The sequence below is a fragment of the Gymnoscopelus braueri genome (genome assembly GCF_963280865.1).
Source record: "Gymnoscopelus braueri genome assembly, chromosome: 14".
In the NCBI taxonomy this organism is placed as follows: domain Eukaryota; kingdom Metazoa; phylum Chordata; class Actinopteri; order Myctophiformes; family Myctophidae; genus Gymnoscopelus; species Gymnoscopelus braueri.
The window spans coordinates 35,144,456-35,164,394 of NC_137619.1; the positions used below are offsets into that span (position 1 = coordinate 35,144,456).

General features: G+C 42.4%; 1 protein-coding gene across 1 annotated transcript in view; it reads left to right on the forward strand.

Annotated features, from left to right (window-relative positions):
- col13a1 (collagen, type XIII, alpha 1) overlaps positions 1–19,939 on the forward strand; it is a 54,182-nt gene that overhangs the window by 7,461 nt on the left and 26,782 nt on the right. The window contains exons 3-15 of the mRNA XM_080448827.1: positions 1,227–1,262; positions 3,111–3,137; positions 5,742–5,792; positions 9,699–9,734; positions 10,222–10,248; positions 10,540–10,566; positions 12,436–12,462; positions 12,556–12,582; positions 13,516–13,542; positions 16,552–16,614; positions 18,672–18,755; positions 19,635–19,676; positions 19,788–19,805. Of these exons, the coding sequence (XP_080304953.1) occupies positions 1,242–1,262; positions 3,111–3,137; positions 5,742–5,792; positions 9,699–9,734; positions 10,222–10,248; positions 10,540–10,566; positions 12,436–12,462; positions 12,556–12,582; positions 13,516–13,542; positions 16,552–16,614; positions 18,672–18,755; positions 19,635–19,676; positions 19,788–19,805 (477 nt within the window). The 5' untranslated portion in view covers positions 1,227–1,241. The remainder of the gene's footprint in view (positions 1–1,226; positions 1,263–3,110; positions 3,138–5,741; positions 5,793–9,698; positions 9,735–10,221; positions 10,249–10,539; positions 10,567–12,435; positions 12,463–12,555; positions 12,583–13,515; positions 13,543–16,551; positions 16,615–18,671; positions 18,756–19,634; positions 19,677–19,787; positions 19,806–19,939) is intronic.

Here is a 19,939-nt window from a genome sequence, read left to right on the forward strand (position 1 = left end):
GCTGAATGTTCGCCTATTTTTGTCGAATGTTTGCCTATTATGACGCATGCCCGTGAATAGGGATTCATGTGGTTAATGACGAGAGTGTTAGAGCTTCACAATAAGCCTCGCTCAGACCTCTCCTCAAAGTTGTAAATGTTTGAGGTAACATTGCAATAGTTTATGGAGCCCGGCCCAACCTGTACTGTAGCTACAGTATACAACAGCCAACTCTGCTCCTGTGATCGCTCCAACCACCCTCCCTACCCCCTCCCAAAACTCCTAGCCCCCTTTTTTTTCCATGACGTGTCACAAGAGTGAGTCGTCAAACAGCTGTCAGCACCAGCCAACTCCCCGATCCTTGGGGCAGGCCTGCTATTGGGGCCACGGAGCGGCTCGAGCATATTAAAGGGCTCCCAGGAATGAGCACCTTCATGTGATAAGTCATTGCAGCGTGACGTGCGTTTATGGTTGTTTGGGATAGTGTGAAAGAAGTCGATATGCAGGGCAGACGACGTGCAAGCCTGGAGGGAGAATGTTTGCTGATGTTTGTTGTTGTTGTTGTTTGGCTTTTAAAAACATGGCTCAAACTCGAGTCTCACACCGCTGCCTCCACCCACATGTTTCAAACCTTCATGACCTCTTAAGAGATATATCTCTTTGCAGATGGTGATCAAAACTAGACAGACGAGGTGTGGTCAGCTTGCAATCTTCATTTCAGGCAATTTAGCCAATCTAGTACAGTATGATTCAAGTAAAATTTTATTTCTTTATTTTGTCAGTATATAAGAAACCAAGATTCTTGGGCATGGCTGCATCAAAGTAGTTAGTCCTATATCACTGTGGAATGGCTGTAGTCTCATTTCAACATTAGGCATGTTGGCATGGTAGGCTGGTTCAGCTTTGTATAGGGTGGCAAAGTTAACCCATTGTATTAGTTTTGATGGTCCTTTAAAGAATACCATGACTTTAAGAATTCTAGTCATCACATAATAAATAAATAAAATCAACAAGCACGTCACAATATGGGGGAAATGCATTGTTACTTCAATGAATCATAGTTGTTGAATGAATTCTAATAACACTTACTGTACACGTCAATTAAAATATGACTAATCGACAGATTTCAGAAGTTTTTTTGTGACAGACTGTAATTCAGAATGTTATGGTATCCCTTTAAGAGTTCATCTGTTAGTTTTCATTATTATTGTTGACAACAATCCTTTTGACTTTGCGTTGCTGAATAGGGTGACAAAGGAAGTATGGGAATCCCTGGAAGAATGGTGAGTGATTTGGGATTGTGCAGAAGGGTTACCCCTGTAGTGTGTCGATCCACATATAAGCAAATACCCCCCTCCCAGTAAATGAATAAATAAATAATGCTTAAGACTTAATAAAGGCTCAAAATTTTTAATGTATCATGACTTCTAAGGAAAGAAAACATTTGTCATTTTAAGATTTATTTGGGTATAAAATAGCAGATATACAAACTCATAGTGCGGCACTCGGTACCGCGCTATGAGCTTGTAGATCTGTAATTTTTTTGCAAAATATTTTGAGATGGGGGTCCACGGCCAAATACATATAATTTTTGAGAACCACTGATATTATAGCAGCATACGTTTTTTTTTTTAACGTTAGGATTTAGAAGACATTTGTAGAATCCCCAGAAGCAAAGATTTTAGTTACAAATGTTCGCTTAAAAAATATATATATTCAAAGATTTGCACACATTTTCCAAGCTTCTACAAGCTCATTGTGAGGCACTCGGTGCAGAGCTTTGAGCTTGTATATCTTCTATTTTTGAAGAGCCCAAAGAAATCAAAAAATTACAGAGATGCGTTCCCGAATCGGTTAATCTACCATTAGTACAGGTATATGCACGACTATTATTAGCAGGACCTATATAATCCCACAAGTAGTCTAATACAAATGTAGAACAGTATATTCTGTATACAGTATACTGTATAATTGCCACCTTCTGTGTCCCTTTATAAAAGGTGCAGGGATCAAACATATTGTGGTAAAACATCATGGGAAAGATTTGCACTGACACTACAACTTTGCAGATAAAGCTCTTCCCTGCAGTTAGGACATTCATAACTGCAAACATGTAATTGTATATTAACATATTGTGTTATATTTTACGTTTTCGTGTTGGCTGTCTACAAACATGCCAATTTACTATAATGACTTAATTTATTATATATTCTCAGTCATGAAGAACAAGCAGCTTGCGCTTTATTGTAAACTATCATTACCAGTTCCAGCGTCCTCTCCATTTAATCTATTAGTGTTTGCACGCCTAATGTCTCACAAATCTATCTACAGTAAGCCCAATTCTTCCATAATCTGTCTTATTCATGAGTCTTCAATACATACAGTATGTATATAATTTTTATGACTGATTAGTCTTTTTCTTTGAGTCTTGGAAGAAGGGTTGCATACTTTTGTTTAGCCAACTCAGCTTTCACCTTGAGATAACATGCATTTGTCATTTACAGATATAAAGAAAACATTTTTTTCGACTGACAAGCCAAGGCTTCCCCTTATATTGCCTCATTCAGTAAGATTTGTGTCCGTTGGATATGTCCATTTTTCAAGGCAGTTATATCCCTGCACCATATGGACGACATTCTACCACTGTATCTCTCAGCTGAGGATTGTCACTTATCCAACACTCGTTCTTCTGCTGCCACTTTGGACTCAATACTTTGCTGGCTTTCAAAACACTCCCTCTCCAACGGTAGGCTTTTCGCCGTCTAGCTCCCGCTGTGAGACCAATGCAGAGCACTCACTATTTCAAACAGGGTAGAACTATGTGCTTCTCAAGTACCTCCTCCAAAGGGAGTTTGATTTTTTTATGGCTTATCCCTTACTTTCTGCCTGTTTCCCTGGCGGTCTATGTAAGAAAAGTCTGTCTCGAAACAACACGTCTCCCGTTAGCGCCCTCCCTACCACACTGAGAGCGCTGCATGCCCCATACCCTCTCCATGTCTCTAACACCAATTCCTCTCTCTCTCTCTCTCTCTCTCTCTCTCTCTCTCTCTCTCTCTCTCTCTCTCTCTTGTCTCTCTCTCCTCACTTCACACCTCGTTGCATGCAACTGTGTCTGCTGTGACTGACTCCAGGGCTTAAAAGGACACACAGGGGAGAAGGTAAGTTTAGGAGCATCTGCCATTATCGAAGGAACCTGTTGTATAATCTCCAAAATAATAGAGAAGAAGGCAGGGGAGAAATCCATAAATCACAAATGATATGCGTGTTTGCATAGTTCCATGGTTTTGATTTTGAGGCATTTAAAAAATGTATTTGGCCATGTCACGACAGACTCTTACATAGGACATAGTTGGATGAGTAGGTCAAAGTTCTATGCGGTATAAATAGGGTGTCACCCAAGACATTGCTAAGATCTCTGTCTTAGTGGGTGGCGGTGTGGTTGGTGGTTAGCAGTGCATACTTGTGCACTGTGTAGTGTATACAGGTAGTATTGATTTATATCAGGGAACCTGGGCCTGTATTTTTAAAAGGGCATAAGGGTCACATTCTGCAAACCGCTTCCCAGCCCGGTTGGATTACCTGGAGTTTTTATACATTATGAAACACAATAGTAAAGATCTGTCACAGAGTCTCAATGCTCTAATTTAAGACTCCCCGAAGAAAGTAGAAGGACATTTATGGAGACCACAGCAGAGTTCATGAGAAGATTCTTGAGGGGAACGTAGTATCAGTGGATTGATATATATATAATGGTGGCTGAATTGTGTCTGAGGTACGTTGCGCAAATGTTCCATCATATTTCCATCTTCCAAATCTTCAACGTGTTCACTTGCACCCCAAAGACGTGCTGGAGACACGGCACCCTATCATGCTCTGAAGAAATGTGCCTGCCAGTTTTGTGACCTCCTGAATCCTGACTCACCACATTTGCAAAAGCAATCATCTCATCCATTTCGATATTTGCTCGTATCAAAGCCAGAAGCAGCAGCTTTTTCAGATTGACTTTTCATCAAATGTGAGGTGATTTATAGCGTGCTGGTATGTATGTGCGATGAAAAGGGGAAACATGCGTCACATTCTGCACTGTCACACTGTAATAACAAAGGAACTTACTAGCCAAAGCGTCAGTCAGCCAACACAGTTGTTCTGTTGGCCTCTAGGAGCCATTTATTGACCAGTGAGAAAACAGAAATAGCGTTGTGACCACCAGAATGGTTAAGTGGAGAACCAGATGATGTAGCGTCCGTTTTTGGGAACTCTTGACAGATTTCTGTCCAAAAAAATCTGACGGCTTCCATTTTCTTCAGCAGCGGTTGTTTTAGGGAAGCACACAGTAATATTGGAGCCGGGGTTTCTCCCCTGTGGTTGGTTTTGCACTGTGGTTGCCAGGAGAGAGACTATGAAGGAAATACAGTGAGACTTGGCTGCAGTTCATCAGCACATAGGAAAGCATCTTCACTCAAATAAAGACAGACAGTGAGACACAAAAAGAAACAGTGAAGATGAGCTTTTCCAGAACATTTCACTCTTAAAACAAATGGGTTCTGTGGGTCTTGTGGGTCGGGCTTGTGGGGCAAGTGACTGGCAAATACAACCAGTCTGAGAGTGAAAACGGAAAGAAATGATGGATTGGTTTAGCAGAAAAGGCGCATGAACCACAACAGATGGCCAATCTGCTTTTTATGGGCTGGAGAAGATTTCATTTAGGGGGGGAGATTAAGTCTGCAAAGACTTTTCATAGCCCTTGTTTCTACTATATGTCTTTTATGTCACATTTGGTTTGGATTGGTGTTGGTTTTAGTCGTGATCTTGTTTCTGCTTTGATATATTGACTCACTTTAAGCAGTGTAACACCTTCTGTACAGTACAAGGGTCTCAGTAGATCTTTGCACATCTTGTTTACCGCACCGTCAGACGATCAAGAAAGTAACTGTAAACTGAAACCTGACCTGGAAACCTCTTTTTCACCATTACCTTTGGCATTTTTGGCCCCTGCGTGATATATCCACCATCAATCTATCTAACCAAGAGTGTGAAAACAAATACTTCCCCTCCCCAAGTAGGCATTCGTTCAGAAACATTTAGAATCACCTGCGTTTTTGATGGATGGCTTGGTCATCAAAGATGTCCTTGTGTAGGGTTTCCTTCGGGTGTTGTTGGCGGGGGTTGGGGATTTGTGCACAGTAGAAGCTAATTAGGGAAAGTGCTGGAAACCCGAGCTGGACCAGTCTGGCCCCAGTGGTTTGTGGGATTTTGCTGGGAGGGTCTGTGGAGCTATAGTACGTGGACCAGGGCTGACATGGTGCAAATCATCTGTTTTGTGCCAGAGCTGAAGCCCAGAGGCTCTCCATTGTTTGCACAGCAGTGCCGTTGACCTTTTTGAGTCACATTGTCGAGTTATAAAGTATAGTCCTGAAATCAGACCCCTTTTCACTGGGTTGAAATTGATAGTAAATTAGAACAATTATGCTCATATGCATGCTAACCTTGTCCCGTGATTGGCCTGAGAGGATGTAGTCATGTGTTGGAGGTAGAGATACAGTAGGCCCGTATGTTTAACAGATGGTAACTGATGTACTGTACTGCACTTGCCCCCAACTCCCAGCACCCCTCTTTTGCTATTGTAAGAATAATATCTGGACCCTCACAGTGCTCAATTTCTGTAGAGGTTTGTTAGGAAAGAAAATGCTGTTCTTTCTGCTGCTCTTGCATTCGCTGTATCTTCTCTTGTGTCATTTGTCTCTCTTTCTATCCGTCCTTAGGGGGCACCAGGCGAGCCGGGGCTGTCCATTATTGGCCCAAGAGGACCTCCTGTAAGTCTCTTCACCTCTCCTTACACCTAATAAACCCCCATGTCTTATCTCTAAACACTTATCTCTGCACAGCCCACTTTGGGCCTGCAATCTTAAGCATTTTATTTGCTGCCATTTCTGGAGAGACGTCTGCTTAATGCTTCTGGGACTCGTGCCTGTTTTACGCTTCGTTGCACGACGGTGTTGCATGCCGAAAATAGCCGAGCTTGCAGATTGGCTATTTACGGCGCGTGAATGTATAAATCAGGCTTTTAGACACTAAAAGCGTGACCTTGCAGTTTCCTCAGATTAGATTGGACAATTGTTGAGATTTGCTCTGTCCATGCTCATGTTACAGTATACGAGATCCAGGATTAAGAAAGTAAGTCAAGCAGTCGCTGGCCATGATTGTAGGCGAATGTACCCTGATCCAAACAATAGAACAATGTTTAAATGCATATTTTGTGGGAATATCTTAACAATCGTTTAAGAGGGCTTGATATTTGATTTGGTGGTAAAATAGATAATTTGACACGACTGATTCTTTAACCGTTTAAGTCATAGGGAGGAAATACCGATCTTCAAGCTTCAAGCGTCACATTGTGACACATTGTGAGCTTGTAGATCGGTTATTTTAGCTATTTTTGAAAATTGTGCAAAATGTTGAAAATGTGTGAAAAGTTTTACATTGAAATTTGACATTTGAAAATGTTCGCCTGTATTGACATGCCCAAAATACTGTAGGGATGGCAGGTTGAAAAGTGGTTAAGAAATTATATCAGAAACTAAATATTAGAAGTCCCACATGTCCCGCATGTGGGATGAATCTCTAACCGGACATGAGACCATCATTTGGTCTTTTGTATTAACACATTGGGTGCCAGCATTTTTTCATAACAACTTACGTTGGGTGCCAGCATTCTCCCCATTGACTGCGCTTTGCTGTTTAAAGCTCTAGACTCCACGAGGAGCAAATCCATGTAAAAAAAAACATCCATTCATGTTGCGCGATGACCCTGGCTACAACCTGGAACGATAACATTTCACTCGCGAGTTACAATGGGGGGGGATCGCGCATCGCGCATGACCGGTTTTCCCCACCGGAAACAGATTCGGAGATATAGGTGTTTTAAAGAAGGAAATAGACAGGAAGTGGATGGCAGCCATGTTTTTGTTTTTCCGGTGATCTATCTGGCCTATCCTTCTCAAGATCACAATGGGTACTCCCAGAGCTGCTCTAGCCCCGCCCGTGTGGAGAAAAACGAAAAAACAAAAAGACATATTTCACGGTCTGGACCGTGTTCGGCACCGGACCGCTACTCTGCGCAAACACGGTTCAGACCGTGTTTGGCACCCGATGTGTTAAGGTCCTGAAGTCTGTGAGACAGAAATCAATGGACCAAATCGTGGTTTGGTTCATTTTATGTCCTTCCTCTTCTGTTCTTATGTTCTTCCTCTGCAGGAAAACAATAGTGTGTCGTGTCTGTGTTGCACAATATCCCTTTTCTCAAATCTCTTTGAAGACACTTCAGTCATAGTTCCTCTTTTGTTCCAGTTTACGGTTGCAGAACAGTAATATACACAGCCAATAGTCTAGCCACTTAAGTGTAGCTGACATCTGTTTTTGAAATTGGTGATTATTACAATATATACCTGTGTGTGTGTGTGTGTGAGAGCGAGTGTGTGTGTGTGTGTGTGTGTGTGTGTGTGTGTGTGTGTGTGTGTGTGTGTGTGTGTGTGTGTGTGCGCGTGTGCGTGCGTGCGTGTGTGTGTGTGTGTGCGAGAGAGCGAGAGAGAGTGTGTGTGTGCGAGAGAGCGAGAGAGAGTGTGTGTGTGTGTGTGTGTGCGTGTGTGTGCGTGTGCGTGTGTGTGCGCGTGTGTGTGTATGCCCACTCTTCCTGAATGGGTAATAGGCATTTCTAATGAATAGCAGGCTGGGGAGGAAGTGAAGCGCAGTAGGAGCCAGGTTCTGAACATAGAGGGCCAGTTAGAATGAGGTACTTGAAGGATAGTTTCCCACAGCAGGTGAGATTGACATGCGAGGCTGGTCTTGACCTGAGATGGAACAAGGGAGTTAATTTGGCAGAGAGGTTGGGAGAAAGAGAGAGGAAATGACAGCTTAGGCTAGCCAGGTGGGCCTGTATGCACTGCCACACTGTCATTTTAGAGAGTGGAAGATCAGTGGTGCAGAGTTTTCTTCTGCAAGAAAGGTTTTCCACTATAGTTAGACTATTATGGGCTGCAAACCAAACAATGTTTTACCCCAGCTAGCAGCTCGGCTCAAAGGATGGCAATGTCAGTTGGTCAGCGCGTCGAACCAGTGTTGATTTTGACAGCAAATTTTTAGTTTTAGTCAGTCTTTTGAAGAAGATTCTGTTTAGTTTTAGTCATATTTTAGTCACCTGAAATGTTTTACTTTGAGTCTAGTTTCAGTCGACTAAATATCATAAGATTTTAGTCGACTAAATCTACAGTTATTTTTGGCGGGCCTTGATGGCATCGAAATGCTTTTCACTTAGCTGCATGCCGAAAATAGCCAATCTACAAGCTCACAACGCGTCGTGCTGCGACGCGTTGTGAGCTTGTAGATCAGCTATTTTCGGTCTGTTAGTCTAGTTTTTATTTGTTGATTAAATTGTCAGTATATTTAGTCATAGGTTTCATAGCTTAGTTTTTATTTTGTTTTTGTCAGTGAAAAAAGGTAGTCAACAGACATTTTTCGTCATAGTTTTAGTCGACGAAATCAACAGTGCGTCGAACACATTGGTTACACTTTTGGGAACAACATATCTCTCAAACTACTGGCTGGAATCTGCTCTGCACCTTCATGCTCCCAAAAGGATGACCCCTACTGATTTTGGTGACCCCATGGCCTCTCCTCTAATGCCAACCTTATAGAACAAATTTTCCACTTGCACCCAAGATATCTGGTCAGTCACCGGCACAGCCTGAGGCCTGACAAGTTTTAGATGTTTTTTTGTAACGAGAGTTTGGACATCTAATGATGACAATATCGGTCGGTTCAAACCACTTCTTGGGTTATGTGCGGTGTAAGCGTCAGCACGACCTCTAGGGGCTAGTGGAGCTTTTAGACTTTTCCATGAAACTCCAATCATACATAATGATGACTTGTCCTACCATTATTTTTGCTCAGATGCCACCTAGTCTATAAAAACAACAATCCAATGGCAAAGACAGTGGGTTCATAAGAAATTGTTCCTTTACAAACCACATCCCACGTCCCTTGTAAGGTTGATGTAAAAATACAACGAAGCCATGTTCTACAATGTTTTTCCATAACAGACTCGAGATTCCTCGGGGAGAGAAAACATGCAAGCATTATACTTCTGGTCGCAGACATACAATCTGTTTCATTAGCCACATTCACCCCCTTCCTTGTAATTTTCTTTCTGTTTGTCTTTATTACCACCCCCCCCAACCCAAACCCCACCCCTCCCCTTCACTCTTTTCCCCTGGGATATTGAATGGCCTTTACCAGTCCCTGAAGCAGGGTGGAGTGTCCACAACTCAAATCCGCCTCGTTTTCATCAGAGCCTGAAAACATGTTAATTGCTATTGACGTATGTTACCTTTCCTCCTTTTCTTTATACTATTTTTATTACATTGGAAAAGCATAATCTCTTTGTGGATCTCTCTATTCAGTGTTGTGTTTCAACGTTTTCCGCTTTCCTCCTCTCTTTGAAAGGGTCATTTTTTTCGATCTCCCTCCAAAACTCCCCATTGCCTACGGTATCACTCCCACTGTCAAAGTCAATTACAGCACGCTGCCCAAAAGCTTTTCTGCACAGAAGGAGGGGGAGAATGGAGTCATGACTTCGTACACTGACCTCCTTTCAGCAGATTTCCATGTCAGTCCTCCACAAGTCAAAAAAAACACACCGTGATTTTGTTTCTGTTTCTCTTTAGGGGCAGCCGGGAACCAGAGGATTTCCAGGCTTTCCAGTAAGTCAAAGCTGGGCCGTTTATCCTTTATATAAGTGGTGGTCAGTTGTTATAGATGAAGATTTTATTAAGTGGGGCCATATTAAGCAAATACTTGCTCGGAGTGGCCCTCATAAGCAAGAAAAGTGTCTGTAAATGACTTAAGTACATAAGTGTCCCATGTAGTGTTCCTGGCAAACAGTAGTTGTTTCAGTTATACATCTGATGCATGATTTCCATGATTCCAACACCAGTGTTGTGTGACACTGAATGCTTGACTCAAAGTCACTCGTTAACACAGTACAGTAGTTCCCTTAACTGTTTTCCTCCTGTTAGGAGCACAGAATGCTCCTAACCCATTACGTGACTTGCAAATACTTTTACTGCCTCTTGAAAATGACCACACTACAGAGCTGTAGTCAGTATAATGTTAGCTATGCAAGTGCATCAACCAATGACAACCATTATTATGCTTTTAAATGTATTTCTCTCTTCCTTTATCCTATAGGGTCCAATCGGGTTGGACGGCAAGCCTGTGAGTTTCCACCCACTTCCTGACAAATGTGAAATAATTGCGCAATTTAGTGTTTTTTAGTGCCCAGAACCTGCCACCTTATGATGGTAATGAGCATAATTAAGTTAAGAATGATTATGGTCATTATTGTAATAAAATCTCTATTAGCATCATTACTGTTATTACAGGGTGGAGTTAAACATGTTATTGATATTCCTAAGACGTTTTCCCAAGGAAATCATGTCCAGGTAACTGTTGGGATCAATTTGATTATTTTTGTCCACCTGCACTCACTGTGTTATGTTCATACAGGGGCAGAACGGATTGAAAGGAGACATGGTAAGTCCTCCTCAAATGCCTCATAAGATTTGTTTTGTTTTTGTGCTGATATAATATGTACAACCAAGCACAATAAATGCTTGGCTCTGTATGAACAGACTAGCGGATAATGTGTTTTAGATGCGTTACATGCGATTACCATAAACAAAGCTTCACGCCAATATAAACCTGTGTGAGCTCTCTTTTGGTATTATGGCATTGCATTACCTGGTTGTTTACTTTGTGCCCTCAGTGTAGCCACACAAATTCACTGGGAAAACAGACTAGTGGGCTGATTTATGTACAGAGTAATGGGATAGCAGTAGGCCTCCTGTTCTAGTGACAAGGAGAATGCCGGGCCATATTTAGTAGAGAGGGTGCGTCTGATGGGAGCTGTTATGCACACTCTGGGTTTCAATCAGGGTTAGTAGGTAAAACGCTGTCTAAAGCCTGATTTATATTTAAGTAAAATTAAGCATAACTGACATGGACACAAAGGGACTTTGCACTGAATTAAGAAGCATGAACCGTATTGCATATGCTTTATGCATTTTCCTCTACATAAAAAAAAGGGATATGGGCAAATCCCAGTTTTGTTTTATTGTCCGTGCTGTGAACATTGTTTCAGAGACACCTTACAAAGCAACGTTTAAGTTCTGAAATGCATCCAGTTCATACCGTGACCAATGATCTGACAATGACTTGCTCTGGCTTTGTGATGCTTGCGTTTCTACCCTGCTGGAGAGCCAAAGAAAAGAGATGGATTCCCCCCCTCCTCCAGACACCTTTACTGGCTCCCATCAATCCTATAGGCTCCCAGCGCGCCTTCTGCTTGAGTCACCACCACTGTTAAAACGCTACTGCCCCCACCACATCTATATGACCGCTGGACGGCTCTTACTATGCCTCACCTGGGAGTTGGAATCATGGTTTTATTGACAACTTTTCTCACCGATTTTGATCCTTTGGATTTGGATTTTTTTACAGCCTCAATAAAGATACTGTATTTTATTTAAAAAAAAGAAAGAAAGAAAGAAGGAGCTCTGTGTTCTTCGTCCGTGGAGCAGCTTGGACGCCGTTATGACATTGATGCTCTGGCTTTTATCACGCCCGCTGGTGATGTTAGTACCTTTGTTTGAAAACCATTACTCTTGCTCAGACTTGGAAGAGGCGGGGCTATCATGCAGGGGTTTGTTTTATGAGTGGTGGTGGTGGGGGGAGGGGGGGGGGGTGCTTGAGCTTGTGCTGTCTCCAGCCCCGAGTGTGTGTGGAGTGGTTCCTCTTCATTGAAGCTCTGCACACGCGGGAGGATCTCTGGGCCAGCACAAATGGCACGTCCGTCCGGGAGGCCAAGTGGGGTTGGATAATGTTGAAATAATGTTGAATGTTGATGAATGGCCCCATAATGAGCTCCCCTTTCGAACCCCCTTCCTGACGAATGTCGAGGAGCATTGAAAAAGGCTTTGAGGGGTCATCTGGTAAATGTATAGAGATGGAGTCCCCTTCACAAAGTAGCTTTGGCACTCTTGTGACAGCGGGGTCACAGGCGTGGGGTGTGCTGGATGTGTCCAACTGGGCCCTTTCCCCGAGTCCATTAATCAACCAGTCACCAGGCTCTGACAGCGAGCTAGACGGGCACCCACCCCAAGACCTGATGGGAAGTCATATTGAGTGGCTTTGACTATAGCAAAATGATTGGAATCGACATATGTAGTTGGCAAGACATCAGATTAGATTCAGTCCTTGTCAAGTCCTTGTCAAGATCTGATAACCTTTATCGGGATACATGCGTGTTTAAATCCTGTTCGATTGAAATCTTTGAGGTATAGTTAACTTGTGTGTATGCATAAATCCGTCAATGATTGATTGTTCTACTGTTTATTGTCTTAGGGTCACCGTGGACCTAAAGGACTCTCAGTAAGTTTTTTTGAAGTCTGCTATTCGTCTATAATGAATGTCTGTCTTTTCATCACCCTTATATAACTGCCCACCTCTTCTTCTACTTTCCAGGGTGAACCTGGTCCCAAAGGCGAGAAGGTGAGTTTTTTCTTTTATTCATTAAAATAGTATTAAAAGCAGTGTGTAAAACTGTTATTTACTGACTAAAGCAAATAGCATTTCACCAGCCAATTCAATTTCTGCAGTAAAAACAAGATAGACTACACTGATTGTACTCAAACTTATATCCTGATTAAAGGGATATTTCACTTTCAAAATTTTTTTTGGTCATTTTATCATCTACTCAGGCCTTTGTGAACCGCCCAGACAGTTTTTAAGTTGCTTGATTCATTATTTAGATATTTGATATTCATTGTATCAGACACGCCCCCTTCCTATACAAACCCATTGTAACTTCAAACTTCATTTTAACCATGCTAGATTCATCAAAAACACCCGTCCTTGGTTCTGGTGACTCATCCTGCCCTCCTAATTCGTGAGGGGGCCGTGTTTTTTCAATTACTTTTTTCATTTATTTTTTATATATTTTTTGGAAAATGAAAAAAATAAAATACAATAACAAAATTAAATAAAATAACTGAAAAATGTAATCGGAAAAACACGGCCCCCTCGCGCATTAGGAGGGCAGGGTGAGTCACCAGAACCAAGGACGGGTGTTTTTGATGAATCTAACATGGTTAAAATGGAGTTTGAAGTTACAATGGGTTTGTATAGGAAGGGGGCGTGTCTGATAAAATGAATATCAAATATCTAAATAATGAATCAAGCAACTTAAAAACTGTCTGGGGCATGAGTAGATGAGTAGATGATAAAATGACCAAAAGTTTTTTTGAAAGTGAAATATCCCTTTAAGGCGATTATAGACTTGACAAGCTTAACACAGCCAGACCCAACCAAATCTCACCAGAAATTGGCTTGTGAGGTGAATAGTGTTAATTTAAAGGCCTGACTACTGTAATTACTGCAGATTTATTTTCTCTGATCCATTCCTGTGTTTCGTGTTTTCTCCAGGGCGTCTGTGGAGACTATACACACCGGGTAAGGAGATATCCTACATTCATCCAAGTTGTATACATGTTCGTTCATCTTATTTCAGTCTGTGTCTTTTTTATTAAAAGTGTGAGATGTAATTGTTTTTCTTTCTCCTCACAGTAGCCGTGCATTAGATGGTAACTGACATCAGAATAATACCAGTACTGTATTCTCCTATAGCAACTTATCTTTCACAGGTCCAGACATATGGGCAGCGGTGAACCTAGTGTAATAACAGAGGAGGAGAGAGAACTTGAAAGAGGAGCAGGAGAAAAAAGAAGCGGGGCTTTAGACAAACGACTCTGTGATAGGTAGCACATGCATAAAATGCAAACAGGCGTCCGGGTGATGCAGATCGTCCCAGCGTCTCTGGGGCTTGGCTGCTTGAGAGAAAACAAGGCAATTACAGGCTGCTTGCTGGAGCATACACTCAGATGTGATAAGGTCCTGTATGTGGGGGTGCCAAGAATAAGAGTCTCCTGTGTGTACTGGGGGATTTTTCAGATAACTAAAGTCCATTTCCAGTGTAATCCGAACTCCCAGCTATTTAACGGCTGCTGTGGAGATGTTAAGAACAACGTTTTCATAAACGTTTGTTACACTGTCAAACTTTGTATCAAAGCTCTGTAAAATAACAGTCCCATGTTGAAACAAGTCGTCGATAATTCGTCAGGCTCTCTGATATGCATCTCCTGCCACCAAACGCTTTTTGGCTAGATAAACATGGTAGGTCAGAATGTGCAGTTCAGCGGAAGTGGAACTCAGAATGTTCTAAAGTCTTCAACCTGCGCTGCTGCCCTCCCCCTCACTTGATGTGCGTGTGTTTAATTACTTTTATACACCTATACAGGAGTCTCCTGCAGCAATCTCCCCTGTTGGTGGGCAGTTCCACTCAAGTTCTCCACATACGAACATGCGGGTGTTAGGGGAGACGAGGAGGTCTATGTGGGCTTGGGGTGGTGGTGGTGGTGGGTGGGGGATATACAATGCTGTGGATCTGCGATCTGATTTTCCACTGGCAGGGGAAAGCCAGTGCAGTGTGTGTTTTTGTTTGTGTGCATGTTTGCGCCCTTTGGGTTGATATAAATGTTCTGATGACGAAAGTGATCTAAAGTCATGACTGACCCGTCAGTAGATCCACACTCATTAGATCATAATCACCATTAGCGCTGCTGAGTAAATGTTAAAATGTTATTGAGTTTAAAAACTGACCCCTTACCTGGTATGCAGGGCGTCTTTGTGCAAGAACTCCCTCTGAAAACCCTGGCTGCCTTGCGCTCCAGTCAGGCTCTGACGATGTTGAAGGTTTGTGGGTGCCCTCAAAACACCCCCGTATCCTCGAAAGTGGTCTCCACACAGTCATGCCGCAAAGAGAGCCAGTGCTCCAAAATACTCAGGTGCTCCTCAACCCTCTGCTCTCCACCCCCCCCCACCCACCCCCCCAAAGAGTCAGTCAATCAATGTCACTGGCCACCCAACTTACAGTAGCAACGTGCAGTGAGGAGATTTTGGTTTCTAACGAAACAATCTGATAATTTCACGCTGTAATCCCGTTACCTTCAGCGGAGACTCTTTGAGAACAGAAATAGAGCAGCCTTTCACTGGGTGAAAAGGCTGAGAGACGAGAGCTTTGACATTGGGTTCCTAGTGGTAATGTTGTTTCACTCAGGCTATCTTAACCACTTCAAATTTGTTGACTGAGGTCCCCCAGGGCTCTATACCTGGTCCGCTCCTTTTTTCCTGTACACCTTATCTCTTCACCTAAAATGGCCCATCTACAAGCATTGTGAGCTTGTACATCAGCCATTTTTGCAGAATCTTCGCCACAGAATTGGCACGCTAGGGTTAATGTGGTTAAGACAATAAAGCGATGATCTTGTGAGCTGGTGGTGTCGGTGGTAACACACTATATTACAGCATGGGGGCAGATGTGGTGGATCGCTGAAAATGGTGGGGTTTAATTCAACTGTAGCAGCGCACTTGCCTACTTTTAGTCCATTTCCTCCCCTTTACTCATAAATCACATGCTGTATATATTTCCTCGTCACGTAACTATGTAATCATTATTTTTCTGTTTAAACAAGTTAACGATTAAAGTCATATACTTCGGATAATAATTATCCATATTGATCACAGTGAGGCGGAGCATTCTCCTTTTTGTTTAAAATCAAAATGGAAATATGTACTGTATGTAAAAAAGTAGGCAAGTTGCACACAGCTCGCTCCAGTAGCCTGTGTGTCAACTGGGACATGTGGATGTCAGTGGGATCGTGCCTTTACCCCCCTCCCCCCCCGTTCCTCCCTCTCTAACTTGTATCTGACAATGCTGGTCATCTCAACAGAAGCGACGTATTGTACAGCCCTGTGTCGGACAGTTGGCCACAGTAAGTCTGGATGTGTACTGTGCTGTAAGCTACTGCTGTACTGTATACTCTCTTTGTGGCAAGACTGAATCCCACCTGATCTCCGCTCAGCTGCAATCTAGGGGCCCAGAGTGTTGTTGATGAGAGTTGGTGCAAATAAATTAAATATATATATATATATATATATATACTGTATATAGGGGCTGTCACGATTACAAATTTAAGTTGACGATGAATTCGATGATTATGTAATAGTTGTGACAGGCCTATATAATAAGCGCAGGCCCATTATGAATATGGCTGAAGGCTTGTATATGAGAAATGTGCATGACTTTCACATGCTTGCGAAATAATGAAGTTGGGTATATGCGGGCACGTCAACACTCCTCACCTTCACCTACTGTAGCCTCCAGTTTGCAGGACTGGCAACTCTTCGTGTTTTTCTTTCCTCAGCCTCCTTTCTTTCTCTCCGTTTGCCTTGCCATTTTCCTTGCTTTTCACTCTCATGTTATTTTTTTCTATTTTTTTCTCCTTCCCACCTCCCTTCTCTTTCCCTGGCCTCCACCTCCTCCTCCTCCTCCTCCTCCTGGTGACCTTTGCCCCACCCTGTGACCTTTTTGCACCGCTGGCCACCTGTGCTTTGTGACCCCAGATGTTGCCCATCACCGTGCGCAACATGCCCTCAATAAGCCCTCTAATCCTAAAGCGCCTCAAGGTACTATTTCTCTCTGAGCCCGTCACGTGCCTCTCTGTCCTGTGGATGCCAACTGCCGTCGACCGTCGCCAAACTCTGCTAAAGTCTGCGTTATGCTTGTCACTATGTGTCGCACGCTGAAAATAGCCGATCACATCTGTGACGCGCTGTAGACGCTTGTAGATCGGCGATTTTCAGCGCTTGACGCCATCGTGCCAACGATAAATCAGGCGTTTCTGTAACGCTTCACTTCATTCCTTCTTCACTCTTAATGTATTTCACTGTTTTAGTGACAGACTTCCATCCTAGACATAGTCTGAGCGAAGTTACACCTTATCTGGAATCAGTGCTATTGCTTTGATATGAAAGTAGTCTGTATGTTTTTAATTGGTTATAATAAAACGTGATTCATCTTAAGAGTAAAAATCTATTGATTTAAGAACAATGTGGTCAGGTGGCCAGTGGCTATTAAAAATGGATAAAGTTGTGGTACATTATACAAATATTGCACTCTTCAAGAGCCATTTATATACTATTAAGGTGAAATAAAAACCTCAAAGTGAATGCCAAAGAACCCACGGTTTTGACCAAATGTGGAAAAGATCAACAACATTACGATCGGATCATTTACACTCAGCAGTATCTTGACAGCCGGAAATACACGAGTCAAATCAGAGCCTGATTTTGGCAAGTATAATGCCTGATCTTCACGGTGAACTTTCACCTCCGACTCTCTGAAAGAGCCTCAGTTTACCTGCCATGTGCTCAGCGGGCACCCTACCCGGTTAGTGAGAGGGCCTCCTGGCACAGGTAGACCTGAGTTGGCATCCGCCCTTCATCTTGTTTTTCCCCCAGGTGTGCAGTTCGCTCTGTGCCAGGACAGAATACCTTGTTTGGAGACAATGCTGCGCACTGTGGTAGAGCAAAAAAATCTAAATCTAAAAGGAAATACCACCCTTAACTGGGTTGGCTGTGTTTTGTAAAAAAGCCCTGCGTGGATCCAATCTGGTGTACCATAGAGGAATGTGTTCATTTAAGTCCTGTATCCGGCGACATAAATCATAGCTGCACAAATTTTGTTCCACTGTGGGGAATGCTAAAATATGGATCTGATGTGGACGGATATGTTCCGGATTATCTCAGGGTAGACCCACTGTTAGACTTGGCAACACTGAGCGTGAGCTACTGTAAATGTATGTTCTTTATAAAGTTACACTGTGATTATGGAGCGCTTGGATCAAGGCCAGTGCTTTGTATTATTACATTCTTTTTCAGTTAGACCACATGTGCAAATAAATCATATACTGTGGTGGAATCATGTCATGCCATGTCAAATTGTTCCTTTCTATTGAAATGACAATGAATGTAAATCCAGACCTAAGACGTTTTATTTTTTTTATGTAGATGAAGCTAGTCTATGCAGTACATGATAAACCTAGAATGTTCATCATAGATCATGGAGACCATAGTGGTCTTATTTAGTCAATGAGATGAATTCCAGGAGTATGATCGGAGAGTAAACTCTTAAAACCATAGATTCAGGATCTGCGCCTGCAGGCAAGTTCATGTCAGTTTTCCATATCCCGTGTCCATTGAAATTGACCTTGATTTGATTTGTTTAGTCTTGGCTTGTGCTTTAGATAATTTCCTGTTCTCTGGCTCATAATGGAGAGTTCACAGAACAATCGCACAAAGAGATGAGTTGCTTGTCAGGTAAAATGCAGGAAATTTTCAAATATAATTTGAATATAAAAGTGGATACATTTCACGGTTAACACTGTAGTGGACAACGTAAGTCTGCAAATACGATGGCATTGAGATTCCACTCTTCCTCCTCAAGGAGAATCCACAGTTTACCCCATTCACAGTGCCACACTCTCCAAACCAAGGTACTCGGTGAAAAAGTAACGGCAATACAACGCTTTGTCTTGCTCCTCTCTAACATTTCTCTGTGCAACCTCTTCCTCCAGTTATTGTTATTATTGTGCAGTGCAGTGTTGAGGTTGTTGTGTTGGCATGGTGTTGCTGTGGGAAGGCTAGGCTCCACCATGGCAGGTTGTAACCCTAAGGTCTCTCAGCAGGGCGAGCCTGGAGCGCAAGGCCCACCAGGACCTCCTGGCCCCCCAGGGCCCTCCGGCTTGAATGGAGGCAGTGGCCCGCCGGTGAGTTCTTTATATCACTGTTTCCCAAACTTTTTTAGCTCAAGACCCAAAAGAGAAATTAGACGTTTGCCTGGGGACCCAAACTAGTGAAAATAGCAGATCTACAAGCTCACAACGCGGCACGAAGCGACGCATTTATTTATTTTCTTTTTTTATGTAGGAAACAAAAATAATTGGTCCGCGACCCAAACATGGGTCACGACCCATTGTTTGGGAAACAGTGCTTTACATAATACAGAGCACCGGCTGAATGTCTAGGGTAGATGGCGATTGCAATTAAATCCGAATTTTACAAAAACCCAGGCAGGAACTATTATTGGACTTAACTTTAAATGGCCCAGTGATTTGTTAACCTTGGTCAGTGTATTCCATGAAAACTGTCATCATTCTACCATTCCATTTCCATACCGATAGCAATACATTTTGGTAAACAAACTGATGTGCTTGAAGGGCAACTTTACCGATATTTAATGTGAATCATGTCGGTTTATTGCGAGGACAACATGAATATTTGACATAGCACTTCCCTATATGCTCTGTTTCACAAGCTCTCTCGAAAAGTGTACATACATTTTGTGGAAATATGTCGTATTACATACTGTAGGCTGGCAGCGATTTTGCTGAGAGAGCAAACTGTTATTCACGTCTTTCTCACAGTGGAAGAATAGGATTCATGTTATATATAGCTGACGGTGCCCTTTAACTTAGAGAGCCTCCTGTTTGTCAGAGAAGAGGTGTAAACTCTCATAATTGTCATAAATGTCATACATTTATTTAACTGAATTCATATTTTCTTGTTTCAGCTCCACTGTTTTTATAGAAAATAAACATTTTGATTGTTAAGTCTTCACTTAAAAAGCCTCTTTGTTCTACTTAAAGGGGAAACCAGGTGAACCAGGCAAACCAGGAAAAGACCCGAGGGTGAGCGCAAATTTTGTCATGCCTCTACTTTCTATTCTATTTTTACTTGATTTGCACACATGTGAAAATATATCGGCATGACATTCTTTTTCTTCTTTATTCTCTTTGTAGCTTCTACCAGGAATGAAGGTAAACAAATCGCTATTGTTTTACAAACACAATTATCGTTAATTTTCTCCAGCAGCTCAGTGGACTCTCATGATGATTTTTGATTTAACTCGAGATGAAAAAAGGGGAATTCGAGTTAGACGCAGTTGAGTTGT